The sequence below is a fragment of the Hetaerina americana genome, unplaced genomic scaffold (genome assembly GCF_022747635.1).
Source record: "Hetaerina americana unplaced genomic scaffold, ioHetAmer1.1.p SCAF_2, whole genome shotgun sequence".
NCBI lineage: Eukaryota > Metazoa > Arthropoda > Insecta > Odonata > Calopterygidae > Hetaerina > Hetaerina americana.
In genome coordinates, this window is record NW_027286763.1 from 44,168,443 (window position 1) to 44,188,173 (window position 19,731).

A 19,731-nucleotide genomic window follows, 5' to 3' on the forward strand; every position below is an offset into this window, starting at 1 on the left:
GTTTTGAAAACCGGAAGAGATGCTGGAATATTTGTGAGAGGTCCCAAGGGGAGTACTTCAAAGGGTACTAAACCCTCACTGTTCTTGGTAGGCTTTTTTCTCAAAATATTGCATCACTGAATCATTTCCGGACAGCCCCAAACCTCCTTTTTTTATGTTAAATGATATTAAACTGTGAAAACATTATCATATTCTTAAAACTATATTCTTGCTGTCAATAAAATATGCTTCGCATTTCATTTAAAATTATTTCATCAAGCCCATAGAATACCTTCATGAATAGAAACACCTTCAAGAGTAATTTTATTTGTACTCTAAGATTTAATTCTTAACTATTTACAGTATGGATATGAATGTGAGAAATATGACCAAACCATAGAAAAATAAGAGCTTCTATTATTCATACTATCATATGCATAGTTCGTAACATGAAATATAACTAATACAACAGAATTCATATGAAAAAAGCTTATTAATTTATTTAGAATAAACTTTTACCATCAGAATTACATATAAATATTTCAATTTAGCATTATGGCATCTAAATCATTATGAATTATAAGTCCATGGTTATAACTTAGTTTATCTTAGATTGTGTTAAGCATTTATAAAATATTCTTACGCAAAATAGTATTGTTTCTCAAGAGCAAAACTATTTCATAAGGGGTTAATTAGAAGCAGATAATTCTAAATAAGGTTTATTAGTACTACAGAATTGAATTTCCAACTAAATACATAGCTAGAAAATCTAAATTCATTTAAACAAATAAATGAATTATGAATCGCAAATAAAGTACCTCACCTTCATGAAATAACTTTTCACAAAGTTCAAACTCTTCATTACTGTGCACAAGAGAGAGTTTGAGCACCACATTAACTCATATGTGAGTTCTTATCCCACTTTTTCATAAAGCGCAGTTAAATGTTCTGTCATCGGTTGGGTGGCTGTTGCCATAGAAATTACTTGCTTCAACTTATCTCCTTCAAGGCTTAATGAACGTAATGTCTAAAATAAAAAGATCAATGAAAGAGGTTGGTGTTCATTATAGTAAAAATATAACTTTTTTCAATTACATCAAATATCTTTCAAATATTTCACCTTCACAACAGCAGATCCTTTAGCAAAAGACATTCTGCCGATTTCTTTAGTTTCCAGCATTATTGTGGAACCGTCTACAGTTCCCTCTTCAACAACACTCAGGCCTGAGCATGCATCCGATTAAAAGAGGAGAAAAGTTATATTAGAAAATTAATCAAAGAAGTTGGAAATGGTTGATCACAAGCAGAGTTTATAATAATTGTCTAACAGCCACATCCATCGGTGGATGGAAATCACAAATTTGAACTTTTTAGTCATGTTGGCTTCTTGGGAAAGAGTTTAATTAAAATTTATAATTTTTCCATTACCTAATGAACGAATGAGTTATAGCAGTTTGTAGCATTGGATTAAAGGATTTATTTGTTTCATGTTAGATAGGGCTTACAATAGCAGTAATATTGTCCTGCTTCGCTAAGGTAATAGTTCCTAAAGTTTAAGACTAAATTATATACAGAACCCATCATCAACCAATCTTCAGAAACGAGGCCCCCAAGTATGCCCTAAGAATATATTCCTTTCAATCCAAGGACGCTTCTTCCAACTCAATCTCACTCACAAAACAACTAATTTACTTCCATATCTTACCAAAGTTATGTGCTACCATAAAAGCCAATTCATTGGTCCCTGGCTTTATTCTAAGAAATCCAGACTCAAGATGCATTGGATTATTTTTCTCAGGATGCCATGAATAAGAATGGTAATTGAGAATCGGCTGCCCGATTGAAGTGAACTCAATCTCTTCACAATAACTAAAAGGCTCAATCGTCGGGTAAAATCCTTTTCCCTGGTCCGTTTTCCACCTCCCAATAATCCAAGAGATTGACTTCAAGGCATCGTGAACCGCGGCAGTATTGTAAACTAAAAGAAAAAGAAGTACAGTTTATGTCAGAATAGCTTCATCTAACACTTCGTGCATGAATCGGACATAGAGAAATAAGATATCTTACTAGCGGGATAACCAGCCATTGCAGTTTCGCGAACAGCAGCAACAACTAACTGTAGTCACTTTGTAATTACGAAAATTACTCCAAATTCATTCCCGCTGAAACTATACAGGCGCAACCTGTTATTTAACGTGTAAAGCCGGCAAAGACTTGAAAGACAGGAGACGACGTAGAAGACCTCCAAGAGTTCTACCTTGCCTGCCATCTATAGAAAACATTGATAACCATCTTCCCGCTGCCTCATTTCATTTCCTGGCGTGTCTTTTAATAATTCCTAAGTCGAGAACCATTTTGAGGCAATGAAGGTATTCAACCACATTTGTTCTAACGTTTGCAAACCAGGTATGAAAGTTGGACTCAGTAACAAAAGGAATTTTAGATATTACTGCCAGCCAATTTATCTCAAAGGTCAAGTATTCATAGAAATTAATATCCACAAAAGATTTTCAGGTCCCACAATAATCCATAACTGTTATATTATTTAGAGACCCGAAACCCCGGAAGTGTTCAAATCAGCAAAGATAGAAGTGTTCGTCACAAATGAATAATATTCGTACAATGACGATGGGGATCCGAAATCACCCCTCAGATAGCAAGGCTTAGAGGTATACAGTCTATCCTTTCACGTACTTACAAAAAAATCAAGATATTGAAAAAAATAATCAAATGCATCCTTAACTTAAAATGGATCTGGAGAAATATGATTGTATCATTTATCTTGCGCTACTAATTTCAATCTACTTCTCATTGGCTTTTAAGCGAAATCATGAACATTTCTTGATCAAGAATTATTATATCAATTGTGGCTTGGGTTACTAGAGACATCGGCATTTTTAATGAATTTAATAAAGTGAATAATCTGAGTGTAACAAGGTTAGTTTTTAATTTCTGTATACTCTTGACTTTTTTATGGATTTCACAGAGCATAGCTGTAGCTATGTTTTGGAAATGATATTATAATTCACTAAGGAAAAAAGTACATTTGAAATAATTAGGGCTAATCCCCTCTTGAAAACATTTTTTTTAATGCAGCTTGAGAATGAATGCTATCCGAGGAAGTCAGTTTGAGAAAGTATCTGCTTGACAGCCTCGCATGTATGTCGTGTTAGGGTAGATAGGCATACTGACCATAACTGCTAGAATACCTAAAACGAAATCTAGTACAACTGATATAAAAAGTTTTCTTCATTATGGAAAATATGAGCGAAATTGGAACTATTCTCTTTGAAGGCCCTTACTGGGGAAGGTGGAATGAAATTTAGAAGTGAAGCTCAACGCTCATTGAAAAGTTTCTGGCCATATGCTTTTAACTTTATTAGAACGTTGTTTATAAAAAGGGAATACATTGATTATTGGTGGTTTACTTACCTGGAATCTGTCTTACCAACATCAGATGAGATTCAAACTCCATGCCTTCATGTATTCAGGCCTAAATTTGAGGAAATCCATTGCCACTGAAGAAAAAAAAACCAAAAATATATCTTTCCACAAAATTGTATTATTTAGGTACGACTAGTTTCAAAGTATCAGCGTCATCCTCATGTACAAAGTTGGTTTAACCGGGGAGTGAGTTACAAGTTAGAACATTCGCCAAGAGAGAGAAATGAGTAGAAAAAAGAAGGAATGTTATTCGAAGGAGCCATGGACTGGTGAAAGAAGAAGGGATATAAATTATAGGGTGCTGTAGACAGGCAAAAGGAAACGAATGGTACCCACTTCTCTACAGCCCACCTTTCATTGAGTGAATTTCTTCGTCCGTCCTCGAGAACACAAACAACGGTATCAATGGGAGCCATCTCCCCCACCCTGGGGGATATTTTTGGTCTTAACTAAATTCCAAATGAATTTTACTTTTTTGCCCTACACTAATATCTAATGTCCCGCGAACATAAAATGACTTACTCTAAATAGTACGTTGCGGTCTGTAAATGAATGTGTTTGGTTCCAAATTTAACATGATTTTTAGCTTGATTTGGAGGAAAAAACTTCTAATAATTTTTTTGAGCATATGTGAAAATCTTCTTTCTCTAGATCCGCAATAACATTGAAAATGGTTAGCAGTGCACCGCCGACTTTCGTGGGCCAAAACCACCTTAGAACATACGCATAAACGTTAATATATCCAATATGAATTCAGACTTCACTTCATGGAAGTTGTACACATCCATTACATAGAAAGGAACAACGTATTATCCACAGAATGTTCAATGGTACGACGCGTTTCACCGTGATTCGGCATCATCAGGCTCGCACAATGTATACACATTAGTCTGGTGTGTATTCAACCCCTGCCACGCACCCTATCGGTAGCTTTTAGGGCACTAAAATAAATAAAATAATACATAAATTTCGTATGATGCCGTGTCATAGTAAAACGTTCTGAGTCGATAGAAATTTGGCGTAAAAGTAATTGTTGTTCCGTTGTTCCTTCCTACGAGATACCTCACGTATCCCACTGTGGGGTCCACAAGGTGACATATCTGATATTAAACATCGCACGCGCTCATAGGCTAATGGTGCATGATACAGAAATTAACTGAAGGAACTCAAGAACTCAAGTTATTTGACCTTCCAGGACTTCAAACTTCAGCGAAGCACGAAGGAGTGTCGTATCGGCCAGGGAGATATGCACTTCCTACTGAATAAGTTGACTACGCCGCCGGGCAATATGGAGTTTAGTCAACAAAGACAACTTTGACGCAATGGTTTTCACAAAAGGAGACATGAAACCACAAAGCCTATTCGTGTGGCAGGGATAAAGGGGTCGCAGATTGCCCGGAACGATCCGTCCTGCTGGAAAGAGGAGTGCGCCGTACAAATGGGACTGGGGAGATCTATGGCATCCTTAGCATCAGACTTGTAATACCGATAAATGGGGCTACGGAAAGGTCATAAAATCAGTCCCATCCAGTGCGATTAGGGGAGTGTGCCCCGTGAGTGACGTGGGGGAGGGAATAGTGAGATTGAATGTCCAACTTTAAGGAGGGCTGAGACACCAATATGGGTATTGGTCTTAGTGGAAAGACCCTCGCATCCTGATCCACCACGTAACATCTTGCTCGAAAACAGTTGTGTCGCAAATAATATGGCATGCAATACTTGCACATCACGACTACCAAGGCTTCAAGGTAGTTTTGAGTGGAAACATTAATTTATACTTGAAGTAAACGTTTCTGCCTTGATAAAGGATTTTATACTTGTGAGCATCTTAAACATTCATATCCTATCTTAGTGAAAATAAGTAGATACTCTGATTTTGTTTCGCTGTGAATGTTTCGCCTCGAAACTAATAAACGAAAAAAACGATATTTTTCTCCCGAGTCATCAAGTACACCAGAGGTGGTTGGCTAGTAAAAGGAGGCAGATAAGATTTATGGCCTGAGCCCCAGTTAAATATTTCGGGACATCTTTTCCAATTTAATAATCAATTAGGTGAAACCGGGTCGAGGAACTTTAGGAGTAGCATTATGCTTCTATATTTCTGTCTCAATGCATCAAATTATCCATTGATATTTATTCACCAAGTATCGACGTTTCTAGAATGAAAAATGAAAGGCTTACTCTCGATTCAATGAACTTTTTATTGACTTTCTGTAAAAAAAATGAGGAGCACTTATGAAGGTAATCTCGCTAGAATGGTAGGTAAGGCATTGTAGCGAGATATTTATTATTCAGTCAACACTGCATTACAACAGGAATGGAATTAAATAGTACACATAAAACAACGAAACTTGAAGTTACAAATACTGAATAGGTAACGGAATGTCCTTTAGATGGGTTGGTCGTTCCACCATCTGGGAGGGATGTGTTTGTTGGCAGGCTGTCTTCTGTGCTGGAGTTGGTATCATCAGTATTCATCCTCACGAGAACCTAAAAATACGATTCAAAATAGTTTAGATGGAAGTCGTAAGTTAAGCATGAGCAGTTGGGTATTGAAAATATAAATGAACCTAAAATAGGGTATCAAAGGGTAAGGGAACCCAAACGGGTATTGAAAATATAAAAAAATTCAGTCATTAATAAGGAGGAATGAGGATGAGTAAATTCATAACATTTACAATGATTACATCCTTTTTTAAAGCCACCTCCGGGTCAGGGGCAAATCAAATATCAACTCACGTTGCCATCATCAGCTTAAGTTAAACATTACGCAAAACTTAGAGTTAATTTTTTAAACTAACTAACGATTCTTTTGGAAGAGATACAAGAGAAAATTACATGTAATAACAATCGATTAATGGGTCGATCCCTGCTAAGCGGGTTAGAGGAAGGAAGAAATTGCTTGAAGGCAGCTAGAAATCAATTAAATAATGTAGGACAAGCAAAAGGAAGTTCTCACTATGTGTAGAAGACAATAGTCATTGTATGTCTTCCAAAAATTACATTCAATTGTTATAATACCTTGAATGAACCGTATTCTTATTTATAACCTTGTCTTTGAACATAGCTCTTGACTCTCCTTAGTAAACACTTGTTGGCTTGGGCTGTTTAACACTTGATATTCACCCAGTTCCTTCAATGGTAGATGAAAAATACCATTTGCTCTGACGTCTATCTCTTTTTTCCCTTGCAACATATACCCTCGATTTCTTCATTCCGCATAACAAAGGTTTGATTTTTTCGCAAAATATTTCTTGCTATATTCTTCAAGAGATTCCACTTTGTTCGAAGATGATCGCTTGCCCTCCCGAATCTCAGCTACAATGCGTTATCACCTGCCAAACGGGGTATGCTAACTTATTCGCCATTCATCTTAATTTCTTTCGCTCTCATTTCTAGTTCTTTTATTACCTCTTCCATGTTCAACAGTACTGGTAAGTGGTTTTACATTCTTCTAACTCCTTTGCTTATTTTAATTTGCATTTTTTCTGATTTCCGGTGATTAGCATTATTTTATAAGTTATTATTTACTAAAATACAGGGGATAGATTAACCAAAAGAGAACGAAAGTAAGGAGATGTTTGAGAATTCACAGGGCTAAGTTAAACATTAAAGTAGGACGGAATAAATTAGAGCAGGTGGGCCAGTTATTACATGTGGGTAGTATTTTATAGGAATAGAGGAATGGTAGTGTGAATATTAAGATAATAACTGATATGGTGAAAGAAGCATTAACAAGAAGAAGAAAGTTGATGTCAGGTACACTAAGGGAAGATGTGAAGAAAATATTAGCAAAGACTTTAATATAGAGCGTAGCGACTTTTGGATGCGAAACCTATTCTTTGAGGTAAGATAATGAATCATAGATTGAATGCTTTTGACACATGGTTGTGGTCGAGAATAGAGAAAATAATTTGGATGGGGAAAAAGAAAAACGCTGAAGTTTTGAACCACTGCGGGTTAAGAGGAGAAGTTGCGGGAGGAAATTCGTAAAAGATAGAGAACGTGGTTTGAGGAAATATTGAAAGTTATTGGGATATTAAAAGACGAGGTAGAAGGGAAAATCATGGGTGATCGAAGTGGAGGAAGGAATAGGGTAGGAATTTTAAACAAGAAATAACGAAGGTTTTAATAAAGGTCAAACATGATGTTCTCCTGACACAAAAATAAAAGTCTTTTGGGCCCGTCTAAAATCTATTTTATTAGGTAGAATACCTTCAATGGAATTGAAAGTTATTCTTGATTCATTGAGAATTCCCACCCATTCCAGGTTTCTCTAGCAATTTAAATATCTGGTTCCAGGCGTCATTGTCAACTGCCTTCTCCAAGTTCATGAATGTCACATACAACAGCTTGATTATGCGCATAATTATTTTCCACCAGTATCCTTAGGCCGCGAGTGGCCTTCCTCGTTCCCATTCTCCAGAATCCGAACTGAACTTCTTATATTCAAAAATGCCTTCTATTCTTTGGCTAAATATGCGTGCTAGTGTTTGGGTGCTGGTCACACCAAACTCAAGGTTACAAGGATCACTTGGTTATCAGGGTTGATCTTAAGGAAAACTCATTTCTATATCAGTATACTTATATCATTCTTCACGAGTACAACTTTAACTGGTGTCTTCATTAAAAATGAACTTCAAGTGAATGCTACGGAATTTAAGCATCTATTGATATGATTTCAGTGTTTAAAATTTGAACCACAAAATCGTCACATTATGAATGCAGTTTTGTACATTTGATTCAGGTTATGGATTCGGAAGTATGGATAAGTGCATGTTCAGACTTCCAATTCAAGAACCTGAATCAAATGTTTGAATATTATCGTCGATGTGAAATACATCTCTTCACATTTGCTTTTATTTCAAGTACAACATTTTCTGCCAAATTATTATACATTTTAACTCATATTTTCAGCAGATTTTGAAATATAAATCATATTTTTATGGCTAAATTTTATCCACATGACAACGAAAAAGGAAAAATAAAAAAACAACAATTTCATTACCTCAACGGCAGCATTGATCGTCGAATTCATCATTGGAACTTGACACTCGTACCTTCCGGAATCTTTGCTGTTAGTGTTTTCTATCTGCAATAAAAGTAGAATTTTTACCGGTGATTTGCAATTCTATTGTATTTTGAAACATTCATTTGTAAATGAATCTCATTTATAGAGAGAACCTATAAGAGTTCTCACCAATTAATTTATCATCCATTGAAGTATTTTACTCTAAACCAAAGTTTTGGTAATTGCGGGAATTAGATTTTTTTAAATGTTTTATTTGGTAATTTGTAATGGTAGAATGTTTGACAATTTATTTAGGATCCACTGTGTAAAGAAAGTTAAAAAAAAACATGTTCAATGATTTTAGCCTTATAGTATACTACTCTCCTTTCTCTTCCCTCCCACCGACACTCGATTTCTGTAAAAGACCACCCATCTAGAACAAACTGGCTAACAGTTTATATTTAATCGGTCATACTTTTCAAACATCAGAACACACATTACCTTAAGCTGTGACATTCCTTCCGACGAGCTGTGGTTGACGGAAATTCGCTCGTTTTCGATGAGAAGTCTCTCGTCGTGAGCAATGAGTTCAGATCCTAGAAACAGGTGAAGTTTTATCTATTAGCACAAGTTTACCTTATTCCTTAAGTCACGCATTTTACTGCTACACTCACTGCGACTTCAAAGCCACGCCTAAGGCCGGTTAAAGACTCATTTTAGCCTTGAGCTGAAATATTTTAGGGCTTTGCTCTTCCACCAAAAGAGATCATAATAAGTTCAAAATATTTATGTACATATATACAAACGGCACGCCTCTCTGGGCACTCAGCTTCACCCAGTGTAGTTTTTCAATTACCATTTCTTCCCGGGAAACAATAAGCGGCACAGTGTAAGTAACTGGTCCCCATACCCTGGTGTGTGAATTTCACGAGCCATTGGGTTTAGTAATGGGTGAACTCTACCCCCAACCATCAAAACGACCTTCGGGTTGATTACTGTGTTTATGGATTTATTGTTAATGTAGAAATAAGTTCATGTAGACACCGCTTCGGAATATAAAAGTAAATGAATGACCTGCATATTGTTTCAGACAGACGCTTTTGGCGCGATTCTCATCATCCTTGGAGCAGCTCAAGATTTTATTTATCGGAGGAAAAATGGCCACCATAACACTTCATTAGGAGAGAATGAATCATTGCATTGCCGACGAGGCAATACCTCATGGCCTCTATCCCTAAGATTTTCTCTCTTGGCTTGGACCTCGAAATTTTCCACTCGTTGCCCAAGATCTCCACGGTCGCATTACGGGTGACAACTCGCAATTAATATCATTCTATGAACATCTGATTTTTCTTCACTCTAATTTGCAGTTGTGAATATGTTTCCAAGAGTATAAACCGATAGAAAAAACCCTCCTGGATGTGGCCCTATATTCCATTTTTCAGCCACGAGACGGAGCAGGAGCTTAATTTAGTCTTATATAGGGATTTTCCTCTCCGTTGCCTTTACGAACGGACCACAGAATATTCCCGCCAGAACACTAAATGAGCTCGCGCTCGATATTGCACCATTCTTATAATACATATTTAACAAATAAGTTTTGGAAGGCGTACTTCTCCTGGACTGGAAAACAACTAACGCCACATCTATCTGAAAAACTAAAAATGAGCAAAATCCCAGTACTTACCGAACAATTCGTTTACCCCCCCCCTCTCCGGTGAAATACTAGAACATGCAACGTCATGGAATTCCTCTACACTCACAATCTTTTATGCAGCAAAATCTACGGATTCAGAAAGTGGAGTGCAAGGGAAATACAGTTGGGGCTGTTTACTCATGATATTCTGAAATTAGGGGCATGAATATGACAGGCGAAAGTGATTTTCTTGGATTTCTTGGAGAATTAACAATGCCATAAACTGTATTTAGGACTTCTTTCCTAACCGCCATCAAAAAGTAACAATAGATGGCTCAAGCTCTAGTTATTTTACAAGAGCAAGTATCAAGTACAAGTAACATTTCGGCTTCCCTCAAGGTAGGTCATTGGTCCATTACTCTTGCGGGGTATCGTGTAGGCAAAGGTGTAGAGCTAATGTATTTGTGAGTTGTCAATTCTGCAAGCGTGGAATGCTGCCTGGTAATTAGTGACTGCGTTGCTCGTGAACCAACCCTTTTTAATGAGTTTCATTATTTGTCAATTTAGTGTGGTCAGTGGAGTAGTTACTAGCAGTATAATATTCGTAATGTGTATAATGGAAGTTGCATATACGGTGTCCGAACGCCCCCCTCCCACGCGCCATTTCGGTGGATCGTGGCGTGCCCTGTGTGTGTGTGTGGATGTAGTCGAGATAGAAGTAGAATGGCTGGTGATCTAACACCTCCTACCGCAGGTCATTGCAACAGCTTGCGGGATAGTGGATAGATGAGGAATATTTTTCTGGGCCAGACTCGGTGCTTATGAATTTTGGAACGAAATACACACTGTTATTCACAATATAATCCTGCATTAAAACAATAATGTTGAAAATAAAAAATGAATTAATACATCCACATTAAATTGACATTAAGGGCCACTTTTTGAATTTCAAACGCGATTAAAGTGAACAGTGGCCTAATGAATCAAGATTGACGGCTTGAAAAAAATAATTCCCATATCAATATTATCGCTAATTATTGGCCATTCCATGGCACGAATGTTCTAATAATACTAATGTTCTGCATCTTCTCATAAGCAAAAAAAAACTTATTTTATTTTTAAATAACTTATTCACGTTTCCGTAAATAAATGCACGTGGGTGTCTGAATTATTAAAGTAAACGTGCGTGTGTGTGTGTGTGTGTGTGCGTGGGCCCTACCAGACCAGGAGCGCCAAAAAATGAGCACTTTGCAAAATAGAAAACTGACTTTTGGATAAGCAAGTTCCCATATGAAATAAATATATTATTGCCGAATCTAACCATCATCGTTGACTTTCACCCAGAGGACGTTGGCCGGGGTCGTGATTTTGACGTAACACGTCAGCTCCAATAATGAACCCGAATCCAACACCACTTGGCTGTCACCCTCGATCCAAACAAGCTCGCCATCCGGCTCTTCTGCTCCTGTGTGGAGGGAAGGAAAAAATAAAATTACTATCACTCTGGTTCGTCGCGAAATAAGTTAACAATTACGATGCATGTTATTTCCTATCGACGAAACAACGGAAAATCTTCCATTTGAAAGGAATATGTTTTCAATGAAACGGATAAATAAATGTCAACTCGTAAACCACGTGTTTACTTATTAAAAATCTCATGTGAAGGATGACCTGGGATGACGTATGTCCAGCCAGCGCCAACCACGTCATTTACGACCAAATTTAAAACAAACGAGGGCAACCATTAACAATCGAAGTTTGCGAACCTTAGAAACTGCTTGCGGCGACGCGTGAGTTTCCACTGGAACGGGTCCGTTGATCGACTCTAACTAATAGTAACCGGCCAATCGTAGGAAAACGTAGTAGTCCGGAATAGGAACCAACTTCTAGAAAATCCAAGATGGCGTGTTTCAGGAACGGCTTTTCCTATCTACATGAAATGAAAATGAAATCCCGCGGACCATTCCCCATTCCACAACCAGTGAAGTTGTTTTCAGGAGTGATTTCACGGAACTTTCTTGTCGGGAGGTAAAAAACAAAAAATTCTAGACCCAACATGAGAATGAATCATTAGACAAAACCTTGATCGGATTTTGCGTGTGTGACCCTCCAATCGTCTTTTATCCCCCTAAACGAGTTTTGTTTCTTCAAATCTATTAACAACACTCTAGTAGTAGTTTTAGGTGAGGCGACCGACAGCTGAGGTCATTTGCGCCATTAGGGATGGACAGGAAAGGATGAAGGGTGGAAAGAAACCCGGCGTCGGCACTAGCCTACTCTTAAAGAAAGGCGCCAAGGGGTCCGCAGGTTAACGTCCCATCCGCCGGACGGCGTACTCATTCAAAAGTGCCTTCCACAAAGCACCTCAAGTAGGGATCGGGATACCACTGAAAAATATCTGCCGCCGCCGGGATTCGAACCAGGGTGGAAACCTCCGGGTGGGAAGCCAGTACATTAGCCGATCCCCTTATCAACACACTGCTTCCTCCATTAAACTGAGACAATGATTGAATAAAAATAATAGAGGACAAAACCTTGGAGGTGAAAACCTAGAGAAGGCCATGGATGAATCTTACGAAGCACCTCTTGCATAAAAGTCATGAAAAGGATACAGCAATGAGGAATGTGATACAAATCTAGGTACGCTGGATAGCTTGTATCAATCAATACTACTACAGCCAATCTATGATGGAATAAGCGATTAGAGTTGCCATAGTGACGCCCATCTGTCTGATTGTCATTTTCAGATTTGCTATCATCTCTAGGCATCGTATTGACAGGAAATAATGCTTGGTCAATACCATCAGGATATGATTCCATGAAAACTAGTATTTGAACTGTTTCTTTCTGCACATAAAATTCTAAGGAAAACGGTCATTATCATTCTCCATTACGTACACATTTGCACCTGATACAAAAAGACCCACTTCGGTCACCAAGACATTCATTTCGGTCACCAAGGTAATGAAAACAATCCCCTCTTCAACTCAAGAGTGGTTCTTGAGTGGAGACTCGCGTGCCAGAAAAAAAGATACTAAAGTCAACTGATTTGCGGTGAATCAGATGGTGGACTCCGTTCGTTTAGAACTAGGGTCACGACAGAATATTATTGCCGGTCTGGATTGACCCTCACCAGCACTGTCTCATGCTCTATGAATAAGGATATTTGTCTTTCTTTTCTTCTGGAGAGAATTTATTATTATTGCATGGTTTATTGCCCTTCAAATATAATTATACGTGAATGTGTTCATGGGGATGTTTTCAGACAAACATTTTTGAATGATTTATTCTTAAATGACGATGAAAAACTTCTGGATAAGCACAAATCATTTGAGTTTAGCGTTTGATGAGGAATCAAAAATCCAAAGTGCGCATGACGTTAGTAAATGGGGGATAAATGGGAAGTTAAGGAAAATTGACTGCAGCACCGCTCGATTTATGGAATAATATTTCCTTTGAGAGCACTTCGAGACCCCGGGTGCAGGGAACATAATCCATTACTAATCAATCAACATTTCTTCAATAGCTAGTGACCTTCTCTTGATGACTTGCAGGGTGAGATGTTGACGCATTTCATAAAGTAATTAGCTTTTTTTATAGTTTTTAACATACTAAAAATTAAATGGAGAGACAAAGCGAGGAACCAAAAAGTATAGATAGATGGATAGAGGTCTTTATTTGGACGAAATTGAGACCTAATGGTCCCTTCTTCCATTTAACCCATCGTCGTACACATATTGTATTTGGCATAAAATGTATAATTACATGCATACATACACATAGATACATATAGACAGGCATACATTCATTATGCACAGATTTGCACACCGAAAAAAAAAAAATATATATATATATATATATATATATATATATATATACTACATCCATGTATGTATACATACATATGCATATATAAATTAAAGATACACCTAAAGATACACACATACTCAAAGTAAATTACAGTGAATAAAGAGAAAATAGGGAGAGTGTAAGCAAAGAATGAGGCTTGCGGGAAAAGCTAAGGAGAGCTTGGCATTGTTCACCTAGTAAAAACACACGCAGGAAAACAGCCACGAAGAGAAGGGGAATGTGAAAAACCTGCTAAAACCCTATTATTTAAAGGAAAGATACGTATACATTGTAACAATCATTTTTCACATTGTAGACATATTATTAAGTTACTGAAAAGGAAATGAAGAAATCAAATATATTGACAACAAATGAGGAGTAATGAGAAACATAACATTAACTAAATATAATGAAGCAAAATTTTACTGCTTGAGATGACAAAAGTACGAGTAGAAACAGTGATCTGTATAGCAGCTGAGTGAAATGAGGAAGGGTATACTCGCTAAGTTTTGTACCCGAGGAAAAATGTATATTGAAAAGCAGAAGAGGAAAGGAACATACGGATAACCATACGACAAAGAAGAACTATATGGATTGGACTTACCTTGACTTTCAATAGATTAGTTAGAAACTTAATACTAGAAGGTAACATTGAAGGGAAGATCCTACGAGGAAGACCAAGAAAGACGTACGCAGGACAAAATGAGAAAGAAATAAAACAGAAGCTCTCAGGGGGTGAGTGAATTAACACTGAACAGAGAAGAATGGAAAGCTACAGTAAACCACTCTTAGGATTGAAATACTGGTGATTATGATGGTTTTTAATCGGAGTCTGAGTTAACGTGCAAGGAGTTGAGATGAAAAGTGCTAAGGAGGAGGAGGAGTAAGTTGATTAAGGAAATCGTTGGCTCCCCTTCACAGCCGAGCCCTGGAAATTCCATCTCCAGTTGCGTGCACGGAGTTTGCGGGGGCGTGATGAGCGTCTGGTGCACGCGGGGAGACAGTTGGCGGGTTGGGCTCCGGAGGGGGAGGGGAATTGGGGCGGGGAGGGCAGGGAGGAGAAAGGGGCGTCGTGCGAGAATGAGGCGAGGAAAATGACAAAAAAGAAGCAATGATGTTCCGGAGGCAAGTAATTCACTCGCCGGCTCCTCCTAACGCCCTCCCAACCAACACTCCCTTCTCGCTCCGACACCACCACCACCACCGTCCGGCCACTTTCTCAAACCTTCCCTCCCCTTAACCTTTGCTTTTCCCTGTCGCTCCACAACCAGTTCTGCGAAGACTCTTCGTGACGAGAACGTTTCCACTTAAAGGATCGTTGACAGCTGGAAAAGGTGAAAACATTTACCGTCCATCGTGAAGGTAAAAATCTGGGTTATAGCGAGTTTTCATCTGTTATCTTCAGAGCATCAAATGCTATCAAATTAATTTGAACCTCTACAGAGGAAAGCTGGCTTCGCATTCGGTGTGAATAGTAGCACCCATATACAGCAATAATTAAGTCCCAGAAACTCGAGTTTGAAAAGTTTATTTTTTGATTGCACAGTGTAACAAATGTATTTCATTATTGTAACATATGATGCCCTGTTATACCATTGCATTTCATATGCTGCATTAGGGTTCGTCTTGAATTATATGAGACCAGATTCGCTTTCTTTAACTCCTCTGTAAGCATATGCAAGATATAAAACCCCTCTTTTTACTTCTTAATATTTATATAGCTATGGAAGTCCCCTAGTTACTCCCACATGCGATTCTCGGTACTATCAATTACATCAAACGGGCCAATTTTTCCTTAAAAATATAAAAAAGCGAATTTAGCTGAAATGAAAGTGCTTCGCTACGAATACTTATCAACTAAGCGTTCGCAGTGAACAAAGTATGTACACTACCGTGAAATTGGACTTTATTTAATCTTGAACGGTTTTACATGCAACGGTCTGTATGCGTAAGGTATGCATTCAAATTTAATTATCATTTATAAATTCACTTAATATGCTGACAAATTCTTTAATAATTCTGAAGCGGCAGTTTTATTAGTGATTATTTACACAATGCCTTCTTTCGTGATCAAAGATAATTCACATTCTTTCTTCATAAAAAATTGCTCAAATATTGCAATGATAAGCCTTACGCAATGTTTCTCCTGAGTCCTCGTCCCCAACCTTTGAGGAAACGTAATCAAATGGCACGCCCCTCTCCGCCATACGTGGCTAAAGTTACGTGGCACTTACGGCGGGTCGCGGCTAACGGTGTGCCTGCTAAACCTATGGAGATTGATGACGATGTATACTCGTATATTACGCGATGGAGCTGTTTTTAGAAGCCCCAGAGTTCCGGCGCGGATATTCCTTGATCGAACTTTTATTATTAATGGCGCCAGGCCTTTCGGAAATATGGATTCAATTTTCGATCGAATTCTTACTCGGAATTAGTGAATCCATCGAATCCCCTTATACGGGTCGTTATTTTCTGTACTCAGAATTTACTCGAATACAAAAAAAATGCTCACACTTCAGTATCTAGAATAAATCTCGAAAAAATCGTCCCGTCTCGTTCAAATTCAATCTCGAATTTTTAAGGAACTTCATCGGGAATAGCGACTTATCTAGAGATCATAGTTAAGAAGTCCTCAATAGATGACAAGATTCCCGATAGCTAAAAATTGCTTACGCAACAGTTTTTAAACATGGCGACGGAGAGAGGAACCGAGTATTTACAGACCTATCTCCTTAACACTTACATCAACTAAGGTGAGTTAACTTGATGATGAGGTATCTACAGGTAGATATTTAGGAGTTACGGGCGGACGGCTTGCACGGTTTTTGAAAGGTTAGATCCTTCGAGACGCAACTTTCGATTTTTGTTCATGATAAAATTTGTTGTCTCAGGCGTAACTTTATGGAATTTGCATAACATATTGAAATGTAATGAAATAATTGACTTCGTAATTCCACACTCTTTTAGAAAGTTAATGAAAAATTATTTTCTCCCTAACCCAAAATATCATGAACAAATTGAAATGTAATGAAATAATTGACTTCGTAATTCCATACACTTTTGGAAAGTGTGTGGAATTACGAAGTCAATTATTTCATTACATTTCAATTTGTTCATGATATTTTGGGTTAGGGAGAAAATAATTTTTCGGTTGGCATGGTTTTTCCAACCATCAATAAAGCTTTCGAACAAGTACTCGTATCTCATACCTTCATAGTTCATTGGCAAGTACAAAAACACCATATCCCAGATAACTCGGGATAGAATTCAACCAGTCTTTGTTTGCTCACTCGTTGATTTATCAATGCACAAGGTCCTCGAGAATGAATATGCGTGCTCGTATCTTCAATGGGCCAATCAGATGCCTTCATGAATCGGACTTCTCGACATAAATTCGTCTTTGCGTCATCCCGCGGGCAGAACGCCAGAAAAAATCGATAGAAATCTCACTTTCGAAAGGTTTTAGGGAGCTCACGGGTTCATACATGCGGCGGAGCAAGACGCCCATAGATAAAGATACACGCATTCGAATATAATGTCTTGAGATCAACTTACTTTTCCATTTCTGAAAACGAGGAAGCGTATTAAGGGGCGGTCTTCCCTTTTTGAGTACTTTCTCGACTACGAAACATATGTTCGTGGGCACGGTCGCCGGAGGAGATCGGGGTGGTTCCGACTCGGATGGGAGTTATAAACAGCGAAAGGAAACGCACATAACGCGGTTTGCCAGGTGGATCCCGTCGCCTCGCCAGGGAACGGCCACAAGACGCACGCACGGAACACCGAAGTGGTCGAAGCTCCCATTCCTCGAGGAAGGGGGGAGGAAGGAGTCTTAAGACACCTATCTCAAAAAGATGAGTTCGGATGATAAAAAGGCCGGTCGAGACTGCAAAGAATCGAATCGGGGCCCTGAATCGGATCAGCTGGAAAAGAAGAGCCATTGCCCATTGTTTCGTGGGCGACGTGCGTAAGGTATTCAGGCGGCATGCGCAATTTTAATGGTTTCCGCAACCCGAGGTTGGTGGCGGCGGAGGAAGGGGGAGATGCGGGAGGGAGGTAGGGTGTGGGGTTGAGGAGGATTCCCCCGCGAGGTCCGAGAAACCTCCGTGCCGGTTCATTGAATCGAGTGGGCATTTCAATCGCTTGGGCGTGGGTGGATTTTCGACTCCTTCGAACAGATTATCAGTTTTTTGCACGGGCGGGCGGCTCTCGCTAAACAAAGGGATTCCGAAGCCGCACATTTAGACCACGTTTGTGGTCTCGTTTGTTCAAGACAGCTTGCCCTTGCTGGATCGTACCTACCGCATTCTCGATGCAATGGGAGCATTCAAAGTTCGTTTTCGTCCGTCTACGACCGAGCGAAAATACTTGGGGGGGTTGATGGAAATGCGTAATTGGACAAAATGCACAGAATTGAATACTACAATAGTATTCATCATTATTAGCATACGGCAATACCACATATGATTTTTATCGATTGTTTACTCTTAGTGCGAGAGTTGGTGAAAGAATTACTCATCCATTAAAAGAAAAATCATTTTTTATCACTCCATTCCTTCCGTCGTTCTTTCGTATACGGATTAAAGAGAATATTATGCACACTTTTCGACCATTTTAACTGAAAAGAGTTCGCAATGGAGTCTTATTTGGATAAATACATAAGCACTGAGAACTGTATCAATATTTAAATAATGTTAAACAATACTTTAAAGACTTAAGAGCATGCCAAAGTACATGTATGATGCCTGGCAATTCAGCCTGAGAGCAGTGGCAAAGCCGGATCATCTCACGAGTGCAGGGCATACCGCCTCAAGGATTGGTCAACTCAGCTCTCCTTGTGTTGTCTAACTAAATATTTGATTAACATAAATGGGAAAATGGTATGATATTAATGAAGGATCTCAGGTTTTCCCGGCGTATGGCATTCAAGAAGTTCTCTCGGGTTTCCCACCGGGTCAGGTTGCAGTACACCGACGTTTCGAAGGCTGACTCTGCCATCGTCTTCAGGGTGAAGTCCTGAAGACGATGGCAGAGTCAACCTTCGAAACGTCGGTGTACTGCAACCTGACCCGGTGGAAAACCCGAGAGAACTTCTTGAATGGTATGATATTATGATGTTACTCATGGAAGGTTAGGGTTACACGAGTCAGTAATCGACGATCTGAACGGCGCATCACTCAGATAATTAGGAATGGTTCCGTGGTTGCACTAAGGCTCTGAATTAATATGCGGAGTGGTTAGTATTTTAATAATGAAAAAAATTTTACCAAAGTTTTTGAAAGGTGCCTAAAGCCGGTCTCAGGAAGATTTTTATGCATCCCAAATTTCTCATACAAACCGAAATATTGTCTTGAGACATACGGCAATTTACCTTTTGTTGGCATGGTTATTTACTATTCGTGGATTTTGTGTTTGACCTCGTCCAGAGAACGCGCCAGTACACGTATTTTATAATAATGAACGGCCTTTCAATGCATTAGTTGCCATTGTCTGCACGGGTTTTATAGCCTTCAAAGACAGTTATAAAAGCGAAGATTCGACGAAACCAAAGTAATAATTTCTTCATAGATTCTCTCCGGTTTATTTTTAAATCATCTTACGCCAACCGTAAGGAGTTTCGCAAAAATAATGGAATATAATAAATAGATAAAGAACGTACTACGGCCGAGTGCATGGAAAGAATGTAAAACCCAAAGCCGTACACTTAAGGGCACTTATAGGTGGAATATAGAAGTGGGTGGGAAAGTTATTGTTTGGCGGGAAGCCAGATGCCAGTGACCCGTCACTCAAACAAATGAAAATTAAAATAAAT

At 38.6% G+C, this 19,731-nt stretch overlaps 2 protein-coding genes across 2 annotated transcripts in view; both read right to left on the reverse strand.

Annotated features, from left to right (window-relative positions):
- Nucleotides 1-623: 623 nt before the first annotated feature.
- On the reverse strand, nt 624-2,229 carry LOC139687779 (peroxynitrite isomerase THAP4-like). The gene is made up of 4 exons (XM_071585073.1): nt 2,047-2,229; nt 1,685-1,957; nt 1,100-1,203; nt 624-1,006 (listed from the first exon to the last, which is right to left on the reverse strand). The coding sequence occupies exons 1-4, from the start codon at nt 2,063-2,065 to the stop codon at nt 893-895; spliced, it is 510 nt and encodes a 169-aa protein (XP_071441174.1). The 5' UTR covers nt 2,066-2,229; the 3' UTR covers nt 624-892.
- A 3,375-nt stretch (nt 2,230-5,604) lies between these two features.
- Nucleotides 5,605-19,731, reverse strand: part of LOC139687881 (uncharacterized) — a 59,295-nt gene continuing 45,168 nt past the window's right edge. Inside the window, exons 2-5 of the mRNA XM_071585216.1 lie at nt 11,392-11,535; nt 8,936-9,030; nt 8,432-8,515; nt 5,605-5,913 (exon numbers count right to left, since the gene is read on the reverse strand). Of these exons, the coding sequence (XP_071441317.1) occupies nt 5,719-5,913; nt 8,432-8,515; nt 8,936-9,030; nt 11,392-11,535 (518 nt within the window). The 3' untranslated portion in view covers nt 5,605-5,718. The remainder of the gene's footprint in view (nt 5,914-8,431; nt 8,516-8,935; nt 9,031-11,391; nt 11,536-19,731) is intronic.

Bases quoted from the DNA above. Each gene is read 5' to 3' on its own strand.
- LOC139687779 (XM_071585073.1), bottom strand. The intron at 1,204-1,684 runs GTAAGATATGGA...ATGCATGCTCAG, and splicing joins TATGGTAGCACATAACTTTG to GCCTGAGTGTTGTTGAAGAG. The intron at 1,007-1,099 runs GTGAAATATTTG...TTTTTATTTTAG, and splicing joins AAGGATCTGCTGTTGTGAAG to ACATTACGTTCATTAAGCCT.